The sequence below is a fragment of the Triticum urartu genome, chromosome 7A (assembly GCF_056163025.1).
Source record: "Triticum urartu cultivar PI428250 chromosome 7A, HENAU_Tu73, whole genome shotgun sequence".
NCBI lineage: Eukaryota > Viridiplantae > Streptophyta > Magnoliopsida > Poales > Poaceae > Triticum > Triticum urartu.
The window spans coordinates 352,593,236-352,617,979 of record NC_141879.1 but is presented as its reverse complement, the minus strand read 5'-3'; the positions used below and the strand labels follow the sequence as shown (position 1 = coordinate 352,617,979).

The following is a 24,744-nucleotide window of genomic DNA, read 5'->3' as shown; positions in this document are numbered from 1 at the left end:
TTTAAAATTCTGCAATGCATCTTTAAATTCAGTACCATGCACATATTGATCTTTGACGGTCTCCAAATCAAATATTTTAAAATCAAGTTATGAAAGCACATTATATAGACGAGACATGCATCAACACTACCATTTTCTTTGTCTTTCATGTGCCAATGACACAAGGAAAAATCTCAATGAATTCAACCCATTTAGCATATGTACAGTTCAGTTTTGCTTGACTTGTAATATGTTTCAAAGATTCATGATCAGAATGACAAATTCTTTAGGCCACAAATAATATTGTCAAGTTTCTAAAGTCCAAACAAGAGCATGTGATTATCATAAGTAGAATAGGAATATTGAAGCTCTATTCAATTTGGTGGCTTCATTTTACTCATCTGTGAATGCTCACCCTAGAATAGAATACTACAATTGCAAACACAAGGCGAAGAAGTTAGATTTCTTATACGTATATTCAATGTGGTGGCTTCATTTTACTCAGCTCTCAATACTCACCCTAGAATAAAATGCTACAATTGCAAACACTAGGCGAAGAAGTTAGATTTCTTACACGAAATATATGACATATTCAATGTGGTGACTTCATTTTACTAATATATGACATATTCAATGTGGTGGCTTCATTTTACTCAGCTCGCAATACGCACCCTATAATAGAATACCACAATTGCAAACACAAGGCGAAGAAGTTAGATTTCTTATAGGAAACTTACATGAATTTTGAGTGGAACAGTCCAAAAAATATTTCTCCAACCAGGTGCTATCTGTTTTTTTTTCTCCACGGTTTTGTTGAAGTAAAACAAGTACACTTTCAAAGTCTCATGAAAATTTTCACCATGTACATCATGTGCAAAGAAAATCAAGTTGGTACAGATTGAAGAGTAAATGTACTCTTATCACTAGCACATTCTACAATCACCTGTTGGAACTTGGAAACAATAAAAGGGCACACTGTAAACACGCAAGTACGCAGCAATTTCAGATCAAATATTGAGCATCAACAGTTCATGTATACATTTCTACAATAGACATCAGAACATATGGGAACCAGTAATTCAATCTCACTCAAATGTTTACAGCAGCTGTCTTACAACATAAGCTTAGAAGTAAGAAAACAGTTGCAGACAAAAAGCAGAAAATGTTATACAAGACAGTTGCCTCAACTTCAAGCCTTCCCTCTTACTGATAGTCCTGCTTCAACTTTCTTAATTTCAAATATTAGCATCCTCCACATCTTAAGGACAAACATTTCAGCCTCGACGTCCAAAATTGACTGTAGGAGCTCCAGCATTTTCGATGCATGCACATGATCTTTGGTGCACGAGACAATATATTCCACCAACGTCGATTCCTCCTCACCAAGAAATTCGATTATCTTTTTCGAGATCCAAGGCCTCATTCTATCATGCAACTCATGCTGACACAAAAGAACAATGATGTTAGTGTTGAATACAACCACACCGCAAACACAACAGGGAAAGCAAAATCAAATATTTCAGAGTAAAAACCATCTGACACACCTTTACACTTGTGTACCCAACATATGGTGCCTCTCAGATCAAATTGTGAATTATGCACGTTGACCGGAATGAAAATAATAACAGGTTTAACATTATACTAATGAAATAATTATGCGGTGGATCTCGTATCTGTTCAGGAAAAAATATCTTCAGATCTGCAATGGTTTAAGGAGCACTACATCGTGTTTTTTTTCCTTTTGTAACCACTGGCAAACATACCTAAACTGCTTCCATAAAGACCTCACAGAACAAAGAAATAACATGCATGCACAAAGATATGACATAAAAATAACTTGAAATGGGTGAAGAAACAAAACATTACCCAACTTTTGAGTACTGAAAATACAAGGTCAAGAAAAATAATTCACCTTCTCATATATTGCCCAATTAATATCATAGGAAAAAAGCTCTTCCTTTGTTCTCGGAATCATGTCAATCAATTGTTTTGCATCCAAAACTTTCTTGTTCTCTAACTTGGGCTTGTCGTTGTCTCGATCATGCATCATTTCTCTTCTGTCATCACCAAGACGTGCACCATCTTCATCATTTCGACTTTTATCCCTTAGGGTCGATCTATCAATGGCTCTCCTACTCCTTTCGGTTTCAGGCTGCTCTTCCTTTTGATTAGATACCAAGATGCGCTTAGCAAACTCAGCAGCTGCTACAATATTATTGGGTTGGTCAGAATAAGAATCCGCCTCCACAGCTTGCAATTCCTCAGTGGAGTAATCAATAGGTACTAAAGGTCTTATCCGTTTATCCTTATTATCATCGTCATCCTCTTCAGCAAAAACTGATGGAACAGATGTCCGTTTACCAGAGCCAATCAAACCAAAACCCAACTTTTTTGCTGGAGCATTGCTATTTTGTTTGATATCTAGAATTTGACCAGGTACCATACTTGCTTCATCACCGTTACAGTCCTTATGAGTTTTGCCATCATCTGTAGAATGGATGCAAAAATGTTGGAACTAGAATGTAGCTAATGTGATAAACTTTGTGAGGAAATATTTACTTACCTGCATCAACACCATTAGCAATGCTGACGACATTATCATCATCTGAAACAATCGGCTTGTTTGGTGCATCTGCTTCCTTCCCGTCATCACCATCAACCTCCATAAATATAGCAGACTCTGCCGCAGCTGCTTCATCTGCCTGCTGTTGCAGCTCTATTGCACGCCTCCTTGCTTCAGCAATTTCCTGTTCCTCTTTTAATTTGTCCGCGAAGTCTTCCTGTTTTTCACGTTGCCTCCGCCTTTTCCTCTCTTCAAGTGCGTTACTGCTCCTTCGTCTTCTTTTCCTCGAATCCTCTTCATCGCTTTCATCTTCCTGCTTCATGATCTCCCTTTTGCGTTCACGTTCTTTTTCCTTCTCACGGTCCTTCTCGTATTGTCTTTGATATTCTTTATCTCTCTCCCTGGATTCCCACTCTTTAAGGTGATCTTTGTACATCCTTTCCACTTCTCTATGCTTGAGTTCCTTATCTCTATCCCTCCTGACTCTTTCTCGCTCACGCTCACGCTCATATCTTTGAAGTTCTTTTTCCTTTTCCTGCTTCTCCTTGTCATGCTCTTTATCTTTCCTCCTATCAAGAGAGTCATTTTCTGTCTTTTCAGTTTCACTAACTGTCCTTTTGTCAACACAATCATCATTATCTTCAGAATCTGCAGCAGTGATGAAATACATATTATTCAAATGCAAATTTGGCCAAAAAACTATTACCATTATTCCATACCAGTCATTGCCATGTCAACAACAGACTCCCCGTTGTTATGTTTGGATGAGATGTCAGCAGATGGTTGAACCGGCGGGGGTGGTGGTGGCGGCGGCAGGGGTCGAGTCTTTAACCACTCTTCAATAATACTGTTTATTAGTTCTGCAGCAGCCTTATCAGCCTCAGAATCCTCATTTGTAACAATCCCAAATTTCTTGGTGTTTTCTTCACTATCCTTATCTCCGGAATCTTCTGTTTCATCTGTTTTACCAGAAACAAGCTTCAATGATTCATTTTCAGCAACAGCAGAAGTCCCATCCCCACCTTCATCTTCCTCCTTTTTGGTGTTCTCATGTACCTTCTTCTTTTCTTCAACATGTTTCTTCAGGTACTCTTTGGTGGCATCATTAATATTAACCTTGCATTGAAATAAAATATAAGGAGAGTTCAAAAATACATAAGGAGGGATAATAACATTATCATTACTTTTGAGAGAACATATGGAAGATTTAGATATATATTTAACAGGCAACACAAAAAAGTGTCTAACCATGTCAATTGAGGAAACAAATATCTTGATGGCCTCCTTGAAATGTGATTAGACTACATCATGCAGGATTTTCAAAGTAAACATATTCCTTAAGCAATCCTTGATAAAAAAACTGCAAGCCAATTCAAATGCTGGTTGAACACGGCACTAGCACAGAAATAAACTGTAACAATCGAATGGAGGGATCCTTCACAAGTTCTGCCTATGCACACAGTAACAGATAATTCAATGACTGAACAATGGTACACAAGAAAGGTTACGGTAGGTGTTTTTCACACCAAACAACCAAGAAATTTAATTGGTCTATCTGCTACCACTTAAATGTTGGGTAGCGTATCTCACCTATGGACAAAAGCATCTATTGTGTCGGTACCAGGGGCGGACCCATGTAGACACACCCGGTGTCACAGGACACCGGGTAGGTTCTCCGATTACCTTAAGTGATAGGTGATATATCAGGTGGGACACCGGTAAAATTTGTACATGGACACCGGCTGAAGCGACGGTTCACAGGCCTGGCCCATCTATTGGCCATTGAGGTACCCAGCTAGCCACGACCCAGGCTATCGATCATTTCTACTAAACTGTACGCGTTCTGTAAAAGTCATGTATAGAAAGTCCTGGTCTTTAGGATCTGGGGCACTCCCCATGGTCTGCGTGCCTCTGATTCAGGAACTGCTGTTAGTGGCAACAACGTTGCCATATACTGAATTGAAGAGATAAGGAAGGACAAGATTCTCTCCAACTATTTTGATCGCTTTTATTTACACCTGCAACCCTAAGAAAAATCTGCGCCTACTCATGGCTTCTTGCCTCCCCCTGCACAGATTCGTCATGGCGCGTCGCCTCACCCACCTGCCCAATCGTCATTGAAGCGTCCGTGTTGCCATGGCCTATGCGCCTAATCGTTGGAGAATTGATGAAAAAAGTACCGCAAGTCGTTACCATCGAGTCCAAGTGCGTACCTATATAACTTCCTTCTAAATTTTTTTGTAGGTCTAGAGCTGTTAGTTCCAAGGATGTTACAGTTAAGAATTGAATTACTGCGATTTGCTAGTGTTGGTAAGTAAGGATCGAGTCCAAGTGGTTCTCATTTATGTGGATCATTCCTTGCCCTTTGAATGCACAACTCAGAACAACACAATGTAAGTAAGTACATCTTCATAATTATAAATTCAACCAATATGTTTTATCTTTTGTTTCGATGCTAGCATGTTCAAACTTAAATAGTGTAGCCTTAGCTGATTAAACTTGTGTTCATAATTTTTATGCTTTATTGTTCAACTTGGGCGAAAGACTTCATATAATCAACTACAAATTTAAGTACAACACTATTTTGATAAGGATATTTACTACTGGTTATCTAGAGTTGTTGAGTATGTTAGTTTTATATGCATAACATAGCTTGGCGTCCACACATGTAATTTAGGCGTGGACACCGGGACATTTTCGTCCTGGGTCCGCCCCTGGTCGGTACAATGTCTAAAAACATGCACATGATGGTAAAACAAGCATTCTATGACTAGGATGCCTTCAGGCTACAGGGTTTCAAAAATTAATCCCTAATACCCTAACACAACGTCATGGAAGCAAAAGGAAAGTATTATTCTAATCCTTCGGCACAGGGTTCCAGTACATAAGAATTAAGCTTTGTGAATTAGAATTTGTGGGCCCTCATTTTCCATCAATCCAACAGGTGAAACATATTTTTACAGATTGGTCTGGAACCAACATGTGAGCGACAAAGGCATAGGGCCAGTTTGGATGGCACCCTGGGGTCCGTGCCTGAAAAAATCAGGCGCCTGGCCTACGCCTGGTAAGGTGACCCTTTTGTGCCTGTCCAGGCTAGCCTGGCAAAGGCTTGTTTGGATTCGGAGTTGCCTGGTGCTGTGTCAGATAAAGAATAAAAAATGTTAATTACACGCCAGGCATGTCCAGGCGCAGGGAACCGGAGGCCTGGTCCAGGCTAAGCCCACTGCCTGGGGAAAAGATATTGAGCTAGTTTGGTTTGAGGCCTGGACTTCATGCCTGGGAGAAAATGAAGCCTGGCAACGGCCTGGAGACATGAAAATAATTGCCTGGCCAGGCCAGCCTGAGTGCTACGCGTTCGGTTCGTGTCCTGTGCCTGTGAAGCAATTATTTATGTGTCAGACTGCAAATAGCTGCTGGCCCACAAGAAAAAAGCAGAATTAGAACCCCAGGCTTGAGCCAGGCGACTGGTGCAGAACGCCTGGTCCAGGCTAACCAACATGCCTGGTATTTGAGTCAGGCTAATGACCATAGCAGAAGCTCCAGGCCAGGCTAGTGTTTCACTCTTCAGGCATCAACCAAACAATTTCCAGGCAGGTCTCAGGGAAGGTTCAGGCCAGGCAAATTTTTGCCAGGTCTCGAACCAGGCTAGTGTTTCCTTGCGTGCTTTCGTAACTTGACCAGGCTAATCACGCGTTTGAGCCAGCCAGGCCAGGTATGCATTTCTACTCGTGGACACGAACAAAACAGTCGCCAGGGAGAATACAGGGACCTGTCCAGGCCAGGCGTGTAGTGGCATGGATGCCATCCAAACACGCTCATAAAAATTCAATAAGTTCCCGTTGGTTCGTACATGGAACATGCAAGTTACTAAGAATCAGTTTACAAACAGTTGTCAGCTTTTACAAAAAAGAGTTTATTCGAAACAACTGATGTCCTATTATTAGGTTATATGCAGGTCCTTGTCCTTCCGAATGAAATTACAATTTAGTTCCCATATTTATCAAATCCACCGATTCCACAATCATAAGAAATATGTAAGAATTTGTTACAAAAAAGAATTTGTTAGAAACAACTGATGTCCTATTATTAGGTTATATGCAGGTCCTTATCCTTCCGAATGAAATTACATTTTAGTTCCCATATTTATCAAATCCACCGATTCCACAATCATAAGAAATATGTAAGAATGATGCATACCACCAGTTCTTGCCCATCAATGCTCAATTTGTTCAGCAACCGTGTCGCACGAAGGATGCCTTCAGCAGATTCAAACTCACAAAAGCCAAACGCTACTGGTTTGCCATTACTTGGATTTTGGGTGCGCTTCCAACTCTTGACAGGTCCACAAATCTGAAGATGGGAAAACATTTAAACACACATGCTAAAAGCATTTGATGGCATAAACAGAAAAACTGACTAAAGTATGTACAAGTCGACATTGCCATGTTAATATACTACAAAAATAATAGGGAAAAGGTGATATACCCGAAGAAGCGAAAGAAGCAAACCATTGTCCACTGTTGGGGCGATCTTCCCGACATAAACTGCAGTTGGTGGTTTGTCAGCGGGTGTGACAGCTGGAGCAGGCGGTCTGGCAGGAGGGGCTACCATAGGAGGAGCACCACGAATTCCAGGAATTGTTGCTGGCCGTTGAATTTGCACAACACCAACAGGAGGCATTGGGCGTGGAGGAAAACATGGACGCATCATAGTATATGGTCCAGGATAACGATGCACACCTGAAGAGAGAAACAAACAAACATCTATGCTGCCACATTAGTAACAGTCCAGAAAACAGAGCACAGAGTGCATACATTAATCCTTTAAAAATATGTAAGCTAGCATAAGACACAGGGAAAGAAGAGCAGCACTAAATAGATAAGCAGGTATCTTGCATATTCAGAATAACCGGGATGAACATCGACAAAAAAACAATATTATTTTCAAATAAAATAAGAACTAGGGAAAGCTAGCCTTACCTCTTAGCGCCCATTAGGCAGGATAACGTACTTGTATTGGTTATTTGCAAAACTTGGGATAGCTCACACCATTGCATTGCACTACTCAAGATATAAAAGCTTAAGCAAATGTGTCACTCACTCTAAACTTCTTATTAACGATAAAAGTAATTTAAACCAAATTAAGCAAGAAATACTTGACATGAAATTAAGCGACAGGAAATCATGGTACCTTAGCCCATTTTTTGAACAACCCATTGGCGAAGGATCTAAGTACATACAGAAACCGAGCCTAATTAAACGGCAAGCTAAAGCATTTAAATCAATTTCACACAATTTAAATATAACCAGTTCAAATTCAAACAGTCAGCATACCACATGCAGTGAGGGAGAAAATGATCTGTTATAGCTTCAGTTAGAGCAGCAGAATCAAACATGAGCCGGCACCTCTCGCTGAAGGGAGTAATGGCCGGCACGACCACCGCTGTAGCAGAGAAATACCCTGTCATCGTTATCAAGCGAGGGGATGCCAGTTGCTCTAAACACTACTGTAAATCACTAGCATCAGGCGCATCCCACCTCTAAACCCTAATCCCAGATCCTACCCGCGTGTTAAAGACATATCCAGTCGATTCCACCAGATTTCCTACAGCGCAGCACATGGAACGTCGGGAGATTTCCCAGGCACAATCAGGCGGAAGCATAAATCTATTGCCATTCAATCGTATAAGCCTAGAGATGGATGGAGAACGGGACCCACCGGGAGGAACGGCGACGCCCGGCTGCTGCATGTACGGACCCGGCTGGGGCGCGTACATGGTCGGCGGACGCATCGCGTGGTGCACGCCTGGCGGCTGCATCGGCTGTCCCATCAGGTAGCCCGGATTACGTATAGCACCGTACTGCTGCACCTGCGGCGAGGGCGGTGCACCCAGCGGCCGGAAGGAAGGGGCGAAGGATACCGGAACAGGGGGCAACGGCGGCAGGACGACCGGAGGGGCGGGGGCGGGGGCGGGGGCGGGGTTAGGGTTAGGGCTTGACATCGTGGGGTTGGAGGCCGGGGGATTAGGGGTTGCCTGGTTCGGCGGGGTGGACGTGACGGTGGCCTGAGGTGGGGTTGCCGTGTTTGGAGGAGTGGACGGCGGGGGCTCGAGGTTGTCGGGGGTAGGCGCCACGGCCGCCATGGTTGGGAGAGGAGCAGCCGAGCAGTCGACGGGGGTTGATGGGGCTCGTTCACGGCGAGGAGCCTGATGCCGTCGTGATGTGTGGGTTGACGCAGGCCCGTGAAACTGGCCCGGTCGGTGACGTTTCGCTGACAACCGGGAGACGCGTTTTGTGCAAATAGAACTCCCGACTGGGCCGGCCCATTGGGTTTGACTGATACTGTAGCGCGCGGTTGAGAAAATATGTTAAGGGCTAATTTGGTTGCAGGGGATCCCTGCCTATTTCCTGGGTGGAGCAACCACGGGCTGATTCACTCCTGGGAAGGCCGCCACTGCATTTGGATGCCCATCAGATTGGGCCACCCCCGCCCCTTCCATGTCCTTGGAGAGGCTTCCACGTCTCGATGGGTCGGGGATGAAACCCACGCTGGCTCTTGCGAAAAAGAGGTGACGGCCACCGCTCCCTCCCTGCGTCATACAGCCGCTTCCTCGCGTGGATCTCAGCTTCCTCGTCTTGGTGCCAAACGGTGACAGAATTTCTCCCCGCGGTTGATAGGGAATTCCATGTGCGTGTGAAAATTACCCGTGGGGGCTTGTTGCCTTGGGTTTTCTCCCCCTTGATACCAAACAAAGCCTAAGCCTCCTTTGGTTTGACATGACCAAATCACATCGAACAGCAACACAAGCACTCGAACTAGCCCCGATTGAATAAATTGCATCAACAAGTACAGATACAGGGGTTCAGATCGAGGATCTGCCCAAATTCTACCAAGTAGTCTAGGGTTCTACCTTAGGCTAGCTGTTACAACTTGGAGAAAGGGGAAAGATGCCCCGCTCGGGCTTGGAGGAGGGGATAAGTAGGAGGGAGCAGGTGGCGAGTCACGTGCACTAATCCCGTTCTGTAGCTGTCATGCGGGTGGCGGCAACGACGTGAAGATGAACAGGACTCCGTTACTGAAGATAGCCGTTGATCGTCACTCGCTGGTTCCATCGTAGTCGTCCATTTCCCAGACCGGTATTTCTTCAGTTTCAGTGTTGATTTCTTCAGTTAAACTGTCGATTTCTTCAGTTAACTGTCTGCGGGGTTCTGGGTCCTGACAATTACCCTCTCCAGAAGCAGATCCTTGTCCTCGAGGATCTTTGGAAGGAAACCAAGAACGAATTGTTGCATTGAAGAAGTCAGGGAATGTAAACTTGATGAAGTCTGCGTCTTCCCACGTCGCATCCTCAGGCGACATGTTCAGCCACTGAAGTAACCATTGGGTGACAAGTTTTGGGTGTCGAGCAATTGCTCGTGTTTCCAAGACCAAGACAGGAGCAACTTTGTTTTTCCCTGAAGCGTCAACAAGTGGCAGTCCTGGAGCAGGGATGGCATTCGGTCCCAAGTGTCTTTTTAGTTGGCTCACATGGAAAACGTTGTGTATCTGAACAGCTTCAGGTAGCAGTAGCTTGTAAGAGGAATTGCCAATCTTTTGTAAGATCCTGAAAGGCCCATAGAACTTTGTAGCTAGTTTGAGGCATGTCCGAATACCAAAAGCAGCAAGTCTGTAAGGTTGCATTTTGAGATATACCATATCTCCTTCAGAAAACTATCTATCTGTTCTGTTTTTGTCAGCATATTTCTTCATTCTCTGTTGTGCGATGATCAGATTGTGTTCCAGTTGTTGTTACATATGTTCTCTCTGTTGCAAGAAGGACTGTGTCTCAGTATCACTAGGTCCAGGTACTGAAACTTCTCCAATCTGTGGAGGTGGGAATCCGTATAAGCACTGAAAAGGTGTGAACTTAGTTGTTGTGTGGTAGGAGGTATTAAACCACCATTCTGCCATAGATAGCCAAGCACACCACTTCCTTGGTTCATTGAATGCCATAGCTATGAGGTAGGCCTCCAAACACTGGTTGACCCTCTCTGTCTGTCCATCAGATTGAGGGTGATGAGTTGTACTCATATTGAGTTTCACTCCCAGAGCTTTGAACAGGGCCTGCCAAAAGTTACTTGTAAAGATTGTATCTCTGTCAGTTACTATAGATATTGGCATTCCATGTAGTTTGAAGATGTTGTCAATGAAAACTTGCAGAACAGTTGTGACAGTAAATGGGTGGGATAGAGCAATGAAGTGTGAATATTTTGTAAATCTGTCCAAAACTACTAGGATTACATCTTTACCCTGAGATTTAGGTAGACCTTCTACAAAATCCATAGAAATGTGCCTCCAGGCCATATCAGGTATTGGGAGGGGGTCCAACAGTCCAGGATAGTGGCAATGTTCTCCTTTTGTTCTCTGACACACTGGGCACTGTTGTATGAATGTTTCTATATGGGCTTTAAGGTTTGGCCAATAGAAAATCCTCTTAATTCTGTGGTAAGTGGCTCTCACTCAAGAATGTCCCCCAATAGGAGAGGAGTGAAATGTGGACAGAAGTTGTTGTTGGAATTCAGGATCAGTGCCCACATATATCCTATCTTTGTATCTTAGTATACCTACAGTATATGTATACAGTGGCAGTGTTGTAGTGCCAGTTGTGAGTTGAGCTATAAGACTTTTGCATTTGTCATCTTTTTTGTAAGTGTTCTCAATGCTCTCTGTCCAACTGGGAATTGCCATGGAGATAGACATCACTTGAGGTTTTCTTGAAAGTGCATCAGTAGCTTTGTTCTCTTTTCCTTTCTTGTATTCTATAGTATAAGTAAACTCCAGCAGTTTGAGCATGAGCTTATGCTGAATTCCTTTTGAAATTCTCTGTTCTGTTATATACTTCAGACTTTGGTGGTCTGTTTTGATGATCAAAGAGGATCCAAGAAAATAGTGTCTCCATTTCCTAAGAGATTCCAGTATAGCTGTTGTCTCTTTTTCATAAGTGGAGAGGGCAGCTGCTTTAGGTCCCAGAGATTTGCTATAATAAGCAATGGGTCTATGCTATTGCATGAGAACTGCTCCAATGCCAGCACCTGAAGCATCACATTCCAGCTCAAATGGGATAGTGAAATCAGGTAGAGCTAGTACTGGTGCATGGGTCAGACTGTATTTGAGCTTGTTAAATGTTGTTGTCTGTGTTTCAGACCAAAGGAAAGAATCTTTCTCCAGCAAGTCATGCAGGGGCCTGCAGATTACTCCATAATCCTGGATAAACCTTTTGTAGTAACCAGCTAATCCCAAAAAGCTTCTCAGTTCAGTGATGTTAGCAGGTACAGGCCATTGTTGCACAACTGCAATCTTTTCAGGGTCAGTTGCTACTCCCTGAGCCGAGATCACATGACCCAAGTACTCCACAGTGGGAGTTCCAAAGATGCACTTGGATTTGTTGAGTGGAAGATTGTTTTTCTTCAGTATGTCCATAACAATCTTTAAATGCTCTTTATGTTCCTCCGGATTTTTGCTGAAGATCATGATATCATCAAAGAATACTAGCACAAACTTCCTCAAATATGGTGCAAATAGTTTGTTCATTAAAGCTTGGAATGTTGCTGGAGCATTAGTTAGTCCAAAGGGCATGACTAAAAATTCATAATGGCTAGAATAAGTTCTGAATGTTGTCTTGTGTATGTCCTCTGCTTTCATTATGATTTGATGATAACATGATTTCAGATCTAACTTACTGAATATTGTTGCTCCATTTAATTCATTCAGTAAATCTTCTATAACAGGAATAGGAAATTTATTCTTGATTGTCTGTGCATTCAATTTTCTATAATCTATACACAATCTCTAGGTCCCCCCTTTTTTCCTAACCGATATTGCTGGTGATGCATAAGGGCTCATGCTATGTTGGATAATGTGCCTGGAGAGCAGAGTTTTGATATGCTATTCCATTTCTTCCTTTTGCAAATGTGCCACTCTATAAGGTCTCACATTTGAAGGAGTTGCATCTTCCTTGAGAGGGATAGAGTGATCATAGTCTCTTGATGGTGGTAGAGTAGTTGGTTCTTTAAACAGTTCCTCATATTGTTCCAGAACAGGCAGAAAATCTTCAGGTGTTTGTTGAGCAGCTAGAAATGATTTGCCTTCTGTTGTCATAAATTGCAAACTCATAGTGAAACCAACTACACCTTTAGAGCACATTTGTTCCAACTTATCTGCTGAAATGATTTTGGGAGCAACAGTAGTTGTACAGTCAGGAAAAGTCACTGAATGCAGTTTGTCTTTGAGCATAGTAACAGTTCTAGCTTCAAAGTCCATGGAGAGGGGATTGTGCTTTGTGAGCATATCACACCCAAGAACTACATCATATCCCTGTAGTTCTAACACAGTGAAATCATTGGAAAATTGTTCATTGCATATCTTAAAGCTTGTGTCTGGAGCATAAGCACCTGATAACAGAGAACCACCCCCAGCAATTGACACTTTCTTTGTCGGGGTATTGATCAGAGAACAATTGGCTTTCATAGCAAACTTCAGGTCAATAAAAGTGTTGGTACTATCAGTATCCATCAAGGCTACACCCTGTCTGCCTCCAATTACTATGGTGACTGCTAAAGTTGAGGGAGATGTGTTTCCAAATATGGCATGTGCAGAGATATGCATGCACTGATTATCAGATTCAACCCACTGACCTTATGCTGACAGAACTACAAGTTGTGCCTCTTCTTCAGTGGTAATTTCTGGTGCACTGTCAGTACCAGCTACGGCATGCAATGATGGAGCTTGCTTACACTTATGACCAGGAACCCAAGGTCCTTTACATCGCCAACAAATGCCTGGTTTCTTAGTTGCTGGTGCGGCAGCAGGTACTTGTAAATTAGGAGCTGGAGGGGTTGATTATTTCTGCTGCTGTTTCTCTTGTTGATTGACATAAGACTGATACTTTGCTTGGATGCCACTCTCATAGTCTCGAGCTAACCAGTAAGCTTGAGATAATGTTTGTGGTATTTGAGGCCGTAAGTTGCACCTAATGCTAGGTTTCAGTCCATTTACAAAACTGACCACGTAGTAATGCTCTTGCAGATATGGATGTTCAGCTCTGACGATGGCCATGATCTCCTCAAATTTGTCTGTATAAGCAGTTACTGAAAGTGTGTTCTGTTTGATGCTATGGAATTTCTCCAAAATTTCATAGATATTGTGATCTGCAAATATGTCACAAATTAGCCTACAGAAATCATCCCATGGCATTTTGATGTTATCTAATTGGGCACTCCTGACCCAATTATCTGCTCTGCCGATTATGTAAGTCAGAGCTAAGTCGACCTTGCATTCATCTGGAGTTTGTGCCAGTTGGAAGTATTTATTCACTTGCCGAATCCAGCCTAGAGGGTTTTCTCCGTTGAAATAGGGGAAATCCAACTTTGGCCCTTTGGAGATGCTTTTCATGAATTGAGCTGCTCGATCAGATTGATATTGTTGTGTAGCAAGAGGAGGAACTTGATGTTGCTGACTGACCAGTCTGTTGGTGTTGGGATTTTGGAGTTGCTGTTGCTGTACTTGAGGAATTATGGTAGGATTTTCTGGCGCTGCAGCTGTTCGCTGGGGTTGTTGGTGCTGCTGCTGGTGTATATCCTGTTGAGTAACCACTGATCCTGCAACGTGAGGTCCAGGGAAGGGAGGGGAGGGATTTTCGCTCCGCATCTCCCGAAGAACCGTAAAAATTTCCTGCTGGACCTTGGCGTTGTTCTCCACGAGCAGCTCCACTTTGCCCAACTGCTTCTCTAGGGACTCGACCGTTTGTAGCTGAGTGTGGACCAGATCCATCTGATCCTGGATCTTGTCCTCCTTTAGACCCAGCGCAGCGACCTCGCTCTGAAGAGCTTCCAGCTCCTCCGAGATCTCGTCCATGTGCTTCGTCCTGGTAGGCATGGCGGTCACTACTGGCTCCGGAATTTGACAACAGAACTAGTCTGCAACCCTGGCCGGTGACCTCGCCCTTCTGCTGCCAAAATTCTGTAACGCCCTCGATGCGGCTATATCTCCCACGTGTCGAGGCACGACTTAGAGGCATAACCGCATTGAAAGCAATGTCGCAAGTCGGGAAATCATTACACATCCCATGTACATAAATAATATAAATGGGAGGAACATAGTTGGCTTACACTCGCCACGTCACATCAAAGTACATAAATAACATCCATCATACAAATCACTCATGGCCCGACTACGGTGCCAAAATAGAAAAGACCCCCAACATGCGACAAGGCCCTAAATCGATAACCCCAACTAGGCACCACTATTGATCATCCGGAAAAGACACGTAGTATCGCTGAGAGTCCTCGTCGAACTCCCACTTGAGCTCATAATCGTCAACTGGAGCAGAAACACCTGGACCTGCATCTGGAGTTGTAGTATCTGTGAGCCACAGGGACTCAGCAATCTCACACCCACGCGATCAAGACTATTTAAGCTTATAGGAAGGTTAAGGCAAGTGTATGTGGAGCTGCAGCAAGCGACTAGCATATGTGGTGGCTAACTTATACGCAAAAGAGAGCGAGAAGAGGAGGCAAGGCGCGAGCGAGAATCTAGAGGAACAACCTGCGCAAGCATTACTCCAACACCGTGTCCACTTCCCGGACTCCGCCGAGAAGAGGCCATCACGGTAACACACACGGTTTATTCATTTTAATTAAGTTTAGTTAAAGTTATCTACAACCGGACATTAACAAATTCCCATCTGCCCATAACCGTGGGCACGGCTTTCGAAAGTTCAATCCCTGCAGGGGAGTCCCAACTTAGCCCATGACAAGCTCTCACGGTCAACGAAGGAATAGACCTCCACCCGAGTCACACCGATCAGACTCGGCAACCCGGTACAAGAAGACAATTCGACAGGTTAAAACAAGACCAGCAACACCGCCCGAATGTGCCAACAAATCCCGATAGGAGCTGCACATATCTCTTTCTCAGGGCACACTCAGATGAGCCAGACATCGGGTAAGCCAGCCCAGAGTTGCCCCTGGTAGCCTCGGACATCGCTCAGTGGGACCAACACTCAGAGGAGCACTGGCCCAGGGGGGTTAAAATAAGATGACCCTTGAGTCTGCAGAACCCAAGGGAAAGAAAAGGCTAGGTGGCAAATGGTAAAACCAAGGTTGGGCATTGCTGGAAAAGCTTTAATCAAGGCGAAATATCAAGGGGTTCCCATTATAACCCAACCGCATAAGGAACGCACAATCCGGGAACATAACACCGATATGACGGAAACTAGGGCGGCGAGAGTGGAACAAAACACTAGGCGAGAGGCCGAGCCTTCCACCCTTTACCAAGTATATAGATGCATTAAGATAACATAGCAACATAATGATATCCCAACAAGTAAATAAATGTTCCAACAAGGAACGACTCCAATCTTCACCTGCAACTAACAACGCTATAAGAAGGGCTGAGCAAAGCGGTAACATAGCCAATCAACGGTTTGCTAGGACAATGGTAGGTTAGAGGTTCAATCATGCAATTGGGAGGCTAACAAGCAAGTGGTAGGCATCGTAGCAGTGGCAAAGCAAAAGAGCGAGCAAACTAGCATAGCAAAGATAGTAGTGATTTCGAGGGTATGATCATCTTGCCTGCAAAGCTGTCAGAGTTGACTGGATCCTCAAAAGCACACTCAACGGGCTCCTCGTTAGCGAACTCGTCTCCCGGCTCTACCCAACAAGACAAACAAGCAACAAGGATACAATCAACCACGTGCAAGACCAAGCAATATGATGAAATGATGATATGCTATGCGGGATGCGATGCGGGATGCAAAATGCAAGATATGACAGGAAATGCATGAACCTGGCCTCAACTTGGAATTCCAAGGGTTCCACTGGATAGAGGGGATGAAATCGCTTGAAAACGATATAAAGATCATTGGAATCGGAGTTACGGTTTGGAAATGGCGAGCGTTTTACGAAACGAACCGATCTGCGATATACAGCAAGTAGGCTCCTAAATGCAATGACATGAACATGCTACAGCCACCAAACATGAAAACAAAAGACATGGCAGTGATGTACACAAGATGCTTAACAAAACACTAGCACTGAGCCATAGGCAAATTCATCCATTAAGAGGTTCAAACAAGCATGGCAAAAATGAATATGCAAAACAGATTCCAGACTTAGTGAAATTAACACTAGCCTGAAATTTCAGATCACGAAGCCCTCTTCGGAGCAGCAAAACAACATGATACAAAACCTGAACATGACAAGTAAGAACATAGCATGGAGCTACTCAACAAGATTAACAAAACACCCAAAGTGACCTGGGGCCAAAAGGGTTCACAAAATACTCTACCGAGCTCACGAACATAGCTCGAACACAATCAGTTTTCAGACTTAGTGAAAACTGAGACATGCAGAAATTTAACTCGCGAAGGCATGTAAATGAGCTCGATGCACTCACTACGGTGCAAGTCACGGCAAGGAAAGCATATATCCAGAAAGAAGGCACAATATGCTAGCTACAAATGGCAAGAACAATGGCATAGCATGCATGGATCACTAACAATAGCATCGGCAAAATCGCAAACGAGTTGACGATCTGCCCAGATTAACCACGAAGAAAAAGTTGAGCTCGATTGAGTCAACCTAGAGCACTCCACATATGCAAACAAAGACATGGATGGATAGAGCATAACATAAATATCAAAACTCCCTTACTGATCATCCTCAAAAGAGGCACGGATCACTAGGAAACAAGCTGGATATATGGCATCATGAACTAAAATATCCCAGACTTAGTGAAAATCACTAAGTCCCTGAAATCTGCAATCTCAGGTACCTCTCTTCGCAAGCTTGCACAAGACAACACACACATCCTAAAAATGCATGGGTGGCACCTCTGGAAATAAGACAAAATGCTTAACAATTCATCCCAAAGGGGCACAGGCATATCATGCACGAATTAAACATGGCAAAAATGACAAAAGTGCATGATGAACTAACGGATCTGCAATTTAACTCACGAAGCCTCCTTCTAACAGCATTTTGGGAATCAATATGACCTCAAATGCAAATGATGCAATGGAATGAAATGATGTACTCGTCGAGACGAAGATTTTGATATATCATACACCCAAAACGGAGCTACGGATGCGGAGATACGGGGTCTCGAACAGGAGCATATGGAGTAGAAATTCTAGGGACTTAGCAAAAAAATCAACCTCCCAGATTAGATCTAGGGTTTTACTGTAGCTCTTCGCGACACTGTAGCAGATCGGCGCCGGAGAAGGACGCCGGAGGAGAGGAGGGGCTCGCCGGCCGGTGGAGGGGCGGCCGGATCCGGCCCGGTCGCCGGCGGTGGAGGCGGCGGGCGGCTCGGCGGCGGAGTCCCAAGGCGGGGCCGGGCGAGGCGGCGGGCGGCGATGGCGGCGGTGGTGGCTCCGGCCACTGGAGCTACGGGCGGCGGCGGAGGCCGGTGGCCTCGGGCGGCGGCGGTCGGGCCACGGCCACCTCTGGCCCGGGAGGAGGAGGAAGGGGGCCGGCGCGCGGGCTAGGCGGGCCCGGCGGCGGCGATGTGGGCGCGGCCCACGTGGCGCGCGCGGACTGGACGGGAGGCGGCGGCGGCGGACGTTGTCCGGTCCGATCCGGACACGTCCGTCGGTGGCGGGGGGGGGGGGTTGATCTGTTTTTTTTTTCTTGGAGGAGGACGGGGAGAAATCTGAGATCCGAATGGAGGGGTGTATATATAGGCATAGAGGGAGCTAGGAGAGTCCAAATGAGGTGCGGTTTTCGCCCACGCGATTGTGATCGAATGCTCTAGGACATGGAGCAGAGTTTGGTGGGTTTTGGGCCAAATTTGAGGGGTGTTGGGCTGCAACACACACGAGGCCTTTTCGGTCCCTCGGTTAACCGTTGGAGTATCAAACGAAGTCCAAATGATACGAAACTTGACAGGCGGTCTACCGGTAGTAAACCAAGGCCGCATGGCAAGTCTCGGTCCAATCCGGAAATGTTTAATCCCCACACATGAAAGAAGGCTAGAATTGACCACCGGAGGAGAACGAAGCGCCGGAATGCAAAACGGACAACGGGGAAAATGCTCGAATGCATGAGATGAACATGTATGCAAATGCAATGCACGAGATGACATGATAAGAGATGCACGAAAAAGAGAAACAACACACGGAGACAAAGACCCGAACCCGAGAAATAAATATAACTTAGCGCCGGAGACGGCAAGAGTTGGATACAAATATGGAAAGTATATCTGGGGTGGTACAAATTCGCCACCGACGAACTCCGCCGCCGCGATCGACAGCTCGCTGTGGAATTTTACTAAGCCGAAACCCAACCACAATGCACTTCGATTGATCCGCCTCCAAGAAACGACTGGCTACTGATACCAATTGACAGGACCAAATCACATCAAACAACAACACAAGCACTCAACTATCCCCGATTGGATAAATTGCAGCAACAAGTACATATACAGGGGTTCAGATCGAGGATCTGCCCGAATTCTACCAAGTAGTCTAGGGTTCTACCTTAGGCTAGCTATTACAACTTGGAGAAAGGGGAAAGATGCCCCGCTCGGGCTTGGAGGAGGGGATAAGTAGGAGGGAGCAGGTGGCGAGTCACGTGCATTGATCCCGTTCTGTAGCTGTCATGCGGGTGGCGGCAACGGCGTGAAGATGAACAGGACTCCGTTACTGAAGATAGCCGTTGATCGTCACTCGCTGGTTCCATCATAGTCGTCCATTTCCCAGACCAGTATTTCTTCAGTTTTAGTGTTGATTTCTTCAGTTAAACTGTCGATTTCTTCAGTTAACTGTCTGCGAGGTTCTGGGTCCTGAAAATGGGGCTCGTTCACGGTGAGGAGCCTGATGTCGTCGTGATGTGTGGGTTGACGCAAGCCCGTGAAACTGGCCCGGTCGGTGACGTTTCGCTGACAATCGGGAGACGCGTTTTGCGCAAATAGAACTCTTGACTGGGCCGGCCCATTGGGTTTGACCGATACTGTAGCGCGCGGTTGAGAAAATATGTTAAGCCTCCTTTGGTTTGGAGGATTTTTGTAGGAATTTCATAGGATAAGATTTTTGTAGGAAAAAATCCTTTAGAGCCCTTTGGTTTGTAGGAATGGAATCCTATTCCTATGGAGGAATTCTTCCTATCATTCACAATTCATAGGAAAATAAACATTAGCCTAGACTCAATGGAAAAAGTCCTATCAAGTGAATCAAAGGACATCTTCTTTCCTATTCCTATTCATAGGATTTGAGATGCATGTCATCCCATTTTCTATGACTTTTCTGTTCCTATGATTTCCCTACCCTATGAACCAAAGGAGGCACATGTATAAAAAAATTCACCCTAAAAAACATGTATAAAAAATGTAGAATATGAAGTATAAAAAATGTACACATCAAAGCGGGGTATGTTTACAAGTCAGGCAAAGCATTTTTCTTCTCGTCGGAGGCGATATCCAAGGCGACTAGGGTTTAGCCGGCCCGCCGGCGGTTGCCTACACGGGGGCGGCGCGTGCGTCGGTCTCTCTTTCCTAGGACGGCGCCAGAGGTGCTGTCGCTGGTCTCTCATTCTCTGTTGCGAGCCTCCTAGTGCTTGCACCCAGGTGTTCATATGATTCTTTTTTATCCATCGTATTCTGCATGAGAAGCATGCATGCATGGGTCTTGATGTTTGTCTGAGTGAAGCTATGATCCAGCCTATGCATGACTGGATGTGCTGATGTTGCAAGTTTCAGTTTTCTCTGAACCGGCGCGGCTCCCCTAGAGGGTGATTGTTGGGCGTAATGAAAATACTTTGTTGGAACTGCCGTGGTGATACGTCCTAAACGTAACCGCTTTTCCAAACAATTTTGCTCTTGTTTTGGACTCTAATTTGCATGATTTAAATGAAACTAACCCGACTGACGATGTTTTCAGCATAACTACCATGGTGTTATTTTTGTGCAGAAATAAAAATTCTCAGATTGGGCTAAAATTTTACGAAGAATTTTTCTGGAATATATGAAAATTATTGGCGAAAAGCTCTGCTGGAGGGGGCCACCACGGAGCCATGAGCTCAGGTGGCGCCCCCTAGGGCGCGCCACCTAAGCTCATGGGTCCCACAAACCTCCATCTTCCCTAACTCCAACTCCATAAAGATCGTCTTGCAGAGAGAAAAAATTAGAGAAGAAATCATCGCATTTTATGATACGGAGCCGCCGTCACCTCCTGTTCTTCATTGGGATGGTTGATCTGGAGTCCGTTTGGGGCTCCGGAGAGGGGGATTCGTCATTGTCGTCATCATTAACCCTTCTTCATCAACAATTCCATGATGCTCACCACCGGGAGTGAGTAATTTCTTCATAGTCTTGCTGGACGGTGATGGAGTTGGATGAGATTTGTTATGTAATCGAGTCAATTTGTTAGGGCTTGATCCCTAGTATCCACTATGTTCTGAGATTGATGTTGCTATGACTTTGTTATGCTTAATGCTTGTCACTAGGGCTTGAGTGTCATGATTTCAGATATGAACCTTATTATGTCTCCATGAATATAAGTGAGTTTTTGGTCCTATCTTGCAAGTTGTATACACTTATTATGTGTTATGATCGGTAGACCCCAAAGTGACGACAATTGGGATTCGCTCCGGTGATTCCCGTAGTATGAGGAGTTCATGTATTCATTGAGTGTTAATGCTTTGTTCCGGTTCTCTATTAAAAGAAGGCCTTAATATCCCTTAGATTCTCTTATGGACCCCGCTGCTACGGAAGGGTAGGACAAAAGATGTTATGCAAGTTCTTATTATAAGCACGTATGACTACATACGAAATACATGCCTACATTGAATTAATGAATTGGAGCTATTGTGTATCGCTCTAGGTTGTGACTGTTATATGATGAATATCATCCAATGCAAATATCTGTCGCTGATCCAATGCCTACGCTTTTTCTCATATTGATCTTTGCTAAGTTACTATTGCTGCTGATGTTGTTACAATCACTACAAAACTACTACTATTACTATTTATGTTACTGATGCTACTATCAAAACCATAAAACTATTGTGCTAATAAACACTTTGTTGTAGAGATATTATTTCCAGGTGTGGTTGAATTGACAACTCAACTGCTAAGGCTTATTCTTTGGCTCCCCTCATGTCGAATCAATAAATTTGGGTGAAATACTACCCTCGAAGACTGTCGCGATCCCCTATACTTGTGGGTTATCAAGACCTTTTTCTAGCACCATTGCCAGGGAGCATAACTTTTTTTTATTAAGTTCACTTGGGATTTATACATCTCCTTATCATTATGAAGAATCTAAAAGATGCTAGAACCAAGAGCGTACCCTCTAACACGAGTGGAGGTAAGGAACTGTCATCTAGCTCTACACTTGATTCACCTTCTGTTTTAGGTTGCCTTGCAGCACCACCACCTGCTATACAATCTGATATGTCGCAAGTAATTGATGATACTACTTCTGTTATGAATGATACTTGTGATGATGCTAGTACTTTGCTTGATGATATTGTGTCACTAGGTGAATTTCTTGATGAACAGATTGCTAAAGCTAAATAATTTGAGAATGTTGAAACTACTAAGAATTATAATTCACCTGATATTCCTAGCTCTCCTACTAGATATGAAATGCCTAAAGTACCTGATGGTTATGTTATGGATGGGGAGATCGCTAGAGACTTTCTTACTTGTAATGATAGAGAAGATCTTAAGAAATTACCAAGTAAGCTGAAAGAAAAGGCTATGATAGAGAGAATGAAATATGATCCTAAGTTTACTACTTCTCCTATCTTTGTTACTGATGAGGATTATGAATTCTTCTTTGATCCTGAACTTATTACTTTGGTAGAATCTAATCATTTCCATGATTATGAATCTGAAACTGTTGTGGTACACCTTATTAAATTAAACAATATAGCCACCCTATTTTCTCATGACAAAAAAATTCGCTTTTACTATATTCTTAAGTTATTTCCTTTGTCATTGAAGGGAGATGCTAAAGAATGGTTCAATGCTCTTGCTCCTCATTGTGTGCAGTCCCCAGGATATGATATATTACTTCTCTGGAAAAAAATTCCTGCTCATAAGAAACAAGCTTCCTTACAGGAAATATATAACTTTGTTCAATCTGAGGAAGAGCATCTCCCTCAAGCTTGGGGAGGCTTCTCCAATTCACTACAGGAATCAGCTACTTTGTCGTCTTCCATAGCAGACGACAAAGGACCAGACCACGGACGGCAAACACCTTTGCCGTCTGCTGGCCGACGACCCCATTTTCAGCACTGAAAGTCACTGTAATGAGCTACTTTTCCATCTGCAGAAGCACAGCGGATGACAAAGACGTTTGTCGTCGGTCTTCCTGGCCAAGCTGACGGCAAAGCTCATGGACGGCAACGTTTAGCTGTTATCCCCGTCAGGTGGCTAATGACAGACTTTGCCGTCTGCCAGTTGACGACAGACATGCACTTGCCTTTGCCGTCTGTTGGCTGACGTCAGCTTACATGTGGCACACATCACTCCTGCTCTACCTTTGTCATCTGCCTGTATCTTCTTTGTCGTCTGCCAGCTGACGGCAGAATGACCAAATGGGTTAGACCTGGTGCTCCCAGGTTGCATAGGTTGCTGCCACATGGCACCGTTGTCGTCCGCCTATCAACGACAAAGGGCTTTGTCGTCGGGTGGCAGACGGCAAAGTGCCTGTATTGCCACTTTTGTGTCTGTTTTCTGTTATATAGCAGTCCATCAATGCAAGAGAACACATAGGGTACTAAAAGATCCAATACATACATAGTGTTAAGGAGTTCATCCATATATACATACATAGTTTCACATTGTTCATCAATACAAATCAAAACAAAAACTAAACACTAGCCGTCCATCAATGTCAGCTTCCATGAAGTGAATCAAATCTACAAAAATGGGAGCAAGAAAGTTAGAAGAAGAAGAAGAAGAGAAGAGAAATAATAAGAAGAAAGAAAGAAGAAGAAGAAGAATGAGTAGAAGATGGAGAAAAAGAAAGAAGAGAAAAAGGAAGAATAAGAATATATTTTCTTCTTCTCTCTTGTTCTCATCTTTCTTCTTCTCTCCTATCTTTTTATCCTCTTCCTTCTCATTCTTCTTCTTTTATTCTTTCTTCTTCTATTCTTTCTTTTTCTCCTCTTCCTTGTTTTCCTCTTCTTATTCCTTATTTGTGTCATTTTAGAGCTAACTTAGGTAATTATGCCATTTTAGAGCTAACTAAGCTTATTATGTCATTTTGGAGCAAAATAAGGTAAGTATAGATCATTATTGAGCTAACTTAGGTAATTATGCCATTTTTGAGTTAACTAAGCTTATCATGTCAATTTGGAGGAAAATAAGGTAAGTATAGGTCATTTTTGTGCTAACATAGGTAATTGTGCCATTTTTAGCTAACTTAGGTAAGTATAGGTCATTATTGAGCTAACTTAGCTTATTATGTCATTTTGGAGGAAAATAAGCTAAGTATATGACATTTATGAGCTAACCAAGGTTATTATGCCATAGCAGACCTAACTAAGCTAATTATGTCATAAATGAACTAAATAAGCTAATTATGTCATTTTGGAAGATAATTAGTTAAGTATGTCCTTTTTGGGAAAATAAGCTAAGTATGTGGCATATTAGGGCTAAGTAGCATGTAAGAAGCTAAGTATGCATTTGTTAAGCAAAACACTAGAGAAAACTTACCGCCGTCGTCATCACGGAGGTCAAGCACTGGAGTTGCTCTGGTCGTCACCTGGAGAATGTTGCCCTGGAGAAGGGCTTGCGATGCGGCTCGGGAGTTATGCTGCACCAAAGATCATTTGCAATGTCTCGTTAGCATGATGACATTGATCTGTTAAGATAGCAACTAATGACCATTCAAATGAAACTCACGGTTCTTGCCATAGTAATGACTGGCATTGGCGGAGGGGTCTGGCCGGTCTTCTCGTACACAGATTGCACATTTGGTTTTGACGAGTCAGTCATATTAGTTAGTAATGAAACGAACATTACAAGCATGATTTGGCTAATATGCAGAAGAAACTTACCACGAGGAGCTCGTACATGGCCTCATTCTATGACCTCTACTCCTCCAACAACCTAGCCATCTTCTCCTCCGCCAGCAGTTCCTTCTCCGCCACCACTAGGTCCCTCTTCTACAGAAGCGTCTGGGTTGTCGCTCTCTCTTTCTGAAGAGCAGCCTG

The 24,744-nt window shown here is 43.8% G+C and overlaps 1 protein-coding gene across 2 annotated transcripts; it reads right to left on the bottom strand.

The window, feature by feature from the left end:
- Positions 1-969: 969 nt before the first annotated feature.
- LOC125521850 (splicing factor PWI domain-containing protein / RNA recognition motif (RRM)-containing protein) lies at positions 970-8,799 on the bottom strand. Of its 2 annotated transcripts, XM_048686910.2 has the most exons (10): positions 8,261-8,400; positions 7,876-7,984; positions 7,733-7,769; positions 7,522-7,602; positions 7,028-7,281; positions 6,740-6,892; positions 3,262-3,658; positions 2,543-3,190; positions 1,892-2,466; positions 970-1,420 (listed from the first exon to the last, which is right to left on the bottom strand). In XM_048686910.2, exons 5-10 carry the CDS (start codon positions 7,250-7,252, stop codon positions 1,169-1,171), a joined length of 2,250 nt encoding a protein of 749 aa, XP_048542867.1. In that variant the 5' UTR covers positions 7,253-7,281; positions 7,522-7,602; positions 7,733-7,769; positions 7,876-7,984; positions 8,261-8,400; the 3' UTR covers positions 970-1,168. The 2 variants fall into 2 exon arrangements, with proteins under 2 accessions (XP_048542867.1, XP_048542866.1); XM_048686909.2 differs by lacking the exons at positions 7,522-7,602; positions 7,733-7,769; positions 7,876-7,984 and having other exon boundaries at positions 8,261-8,799.
- Between the last annotated feature and the right edge of the window lie 15,945 nt (positions 8,800-24,744).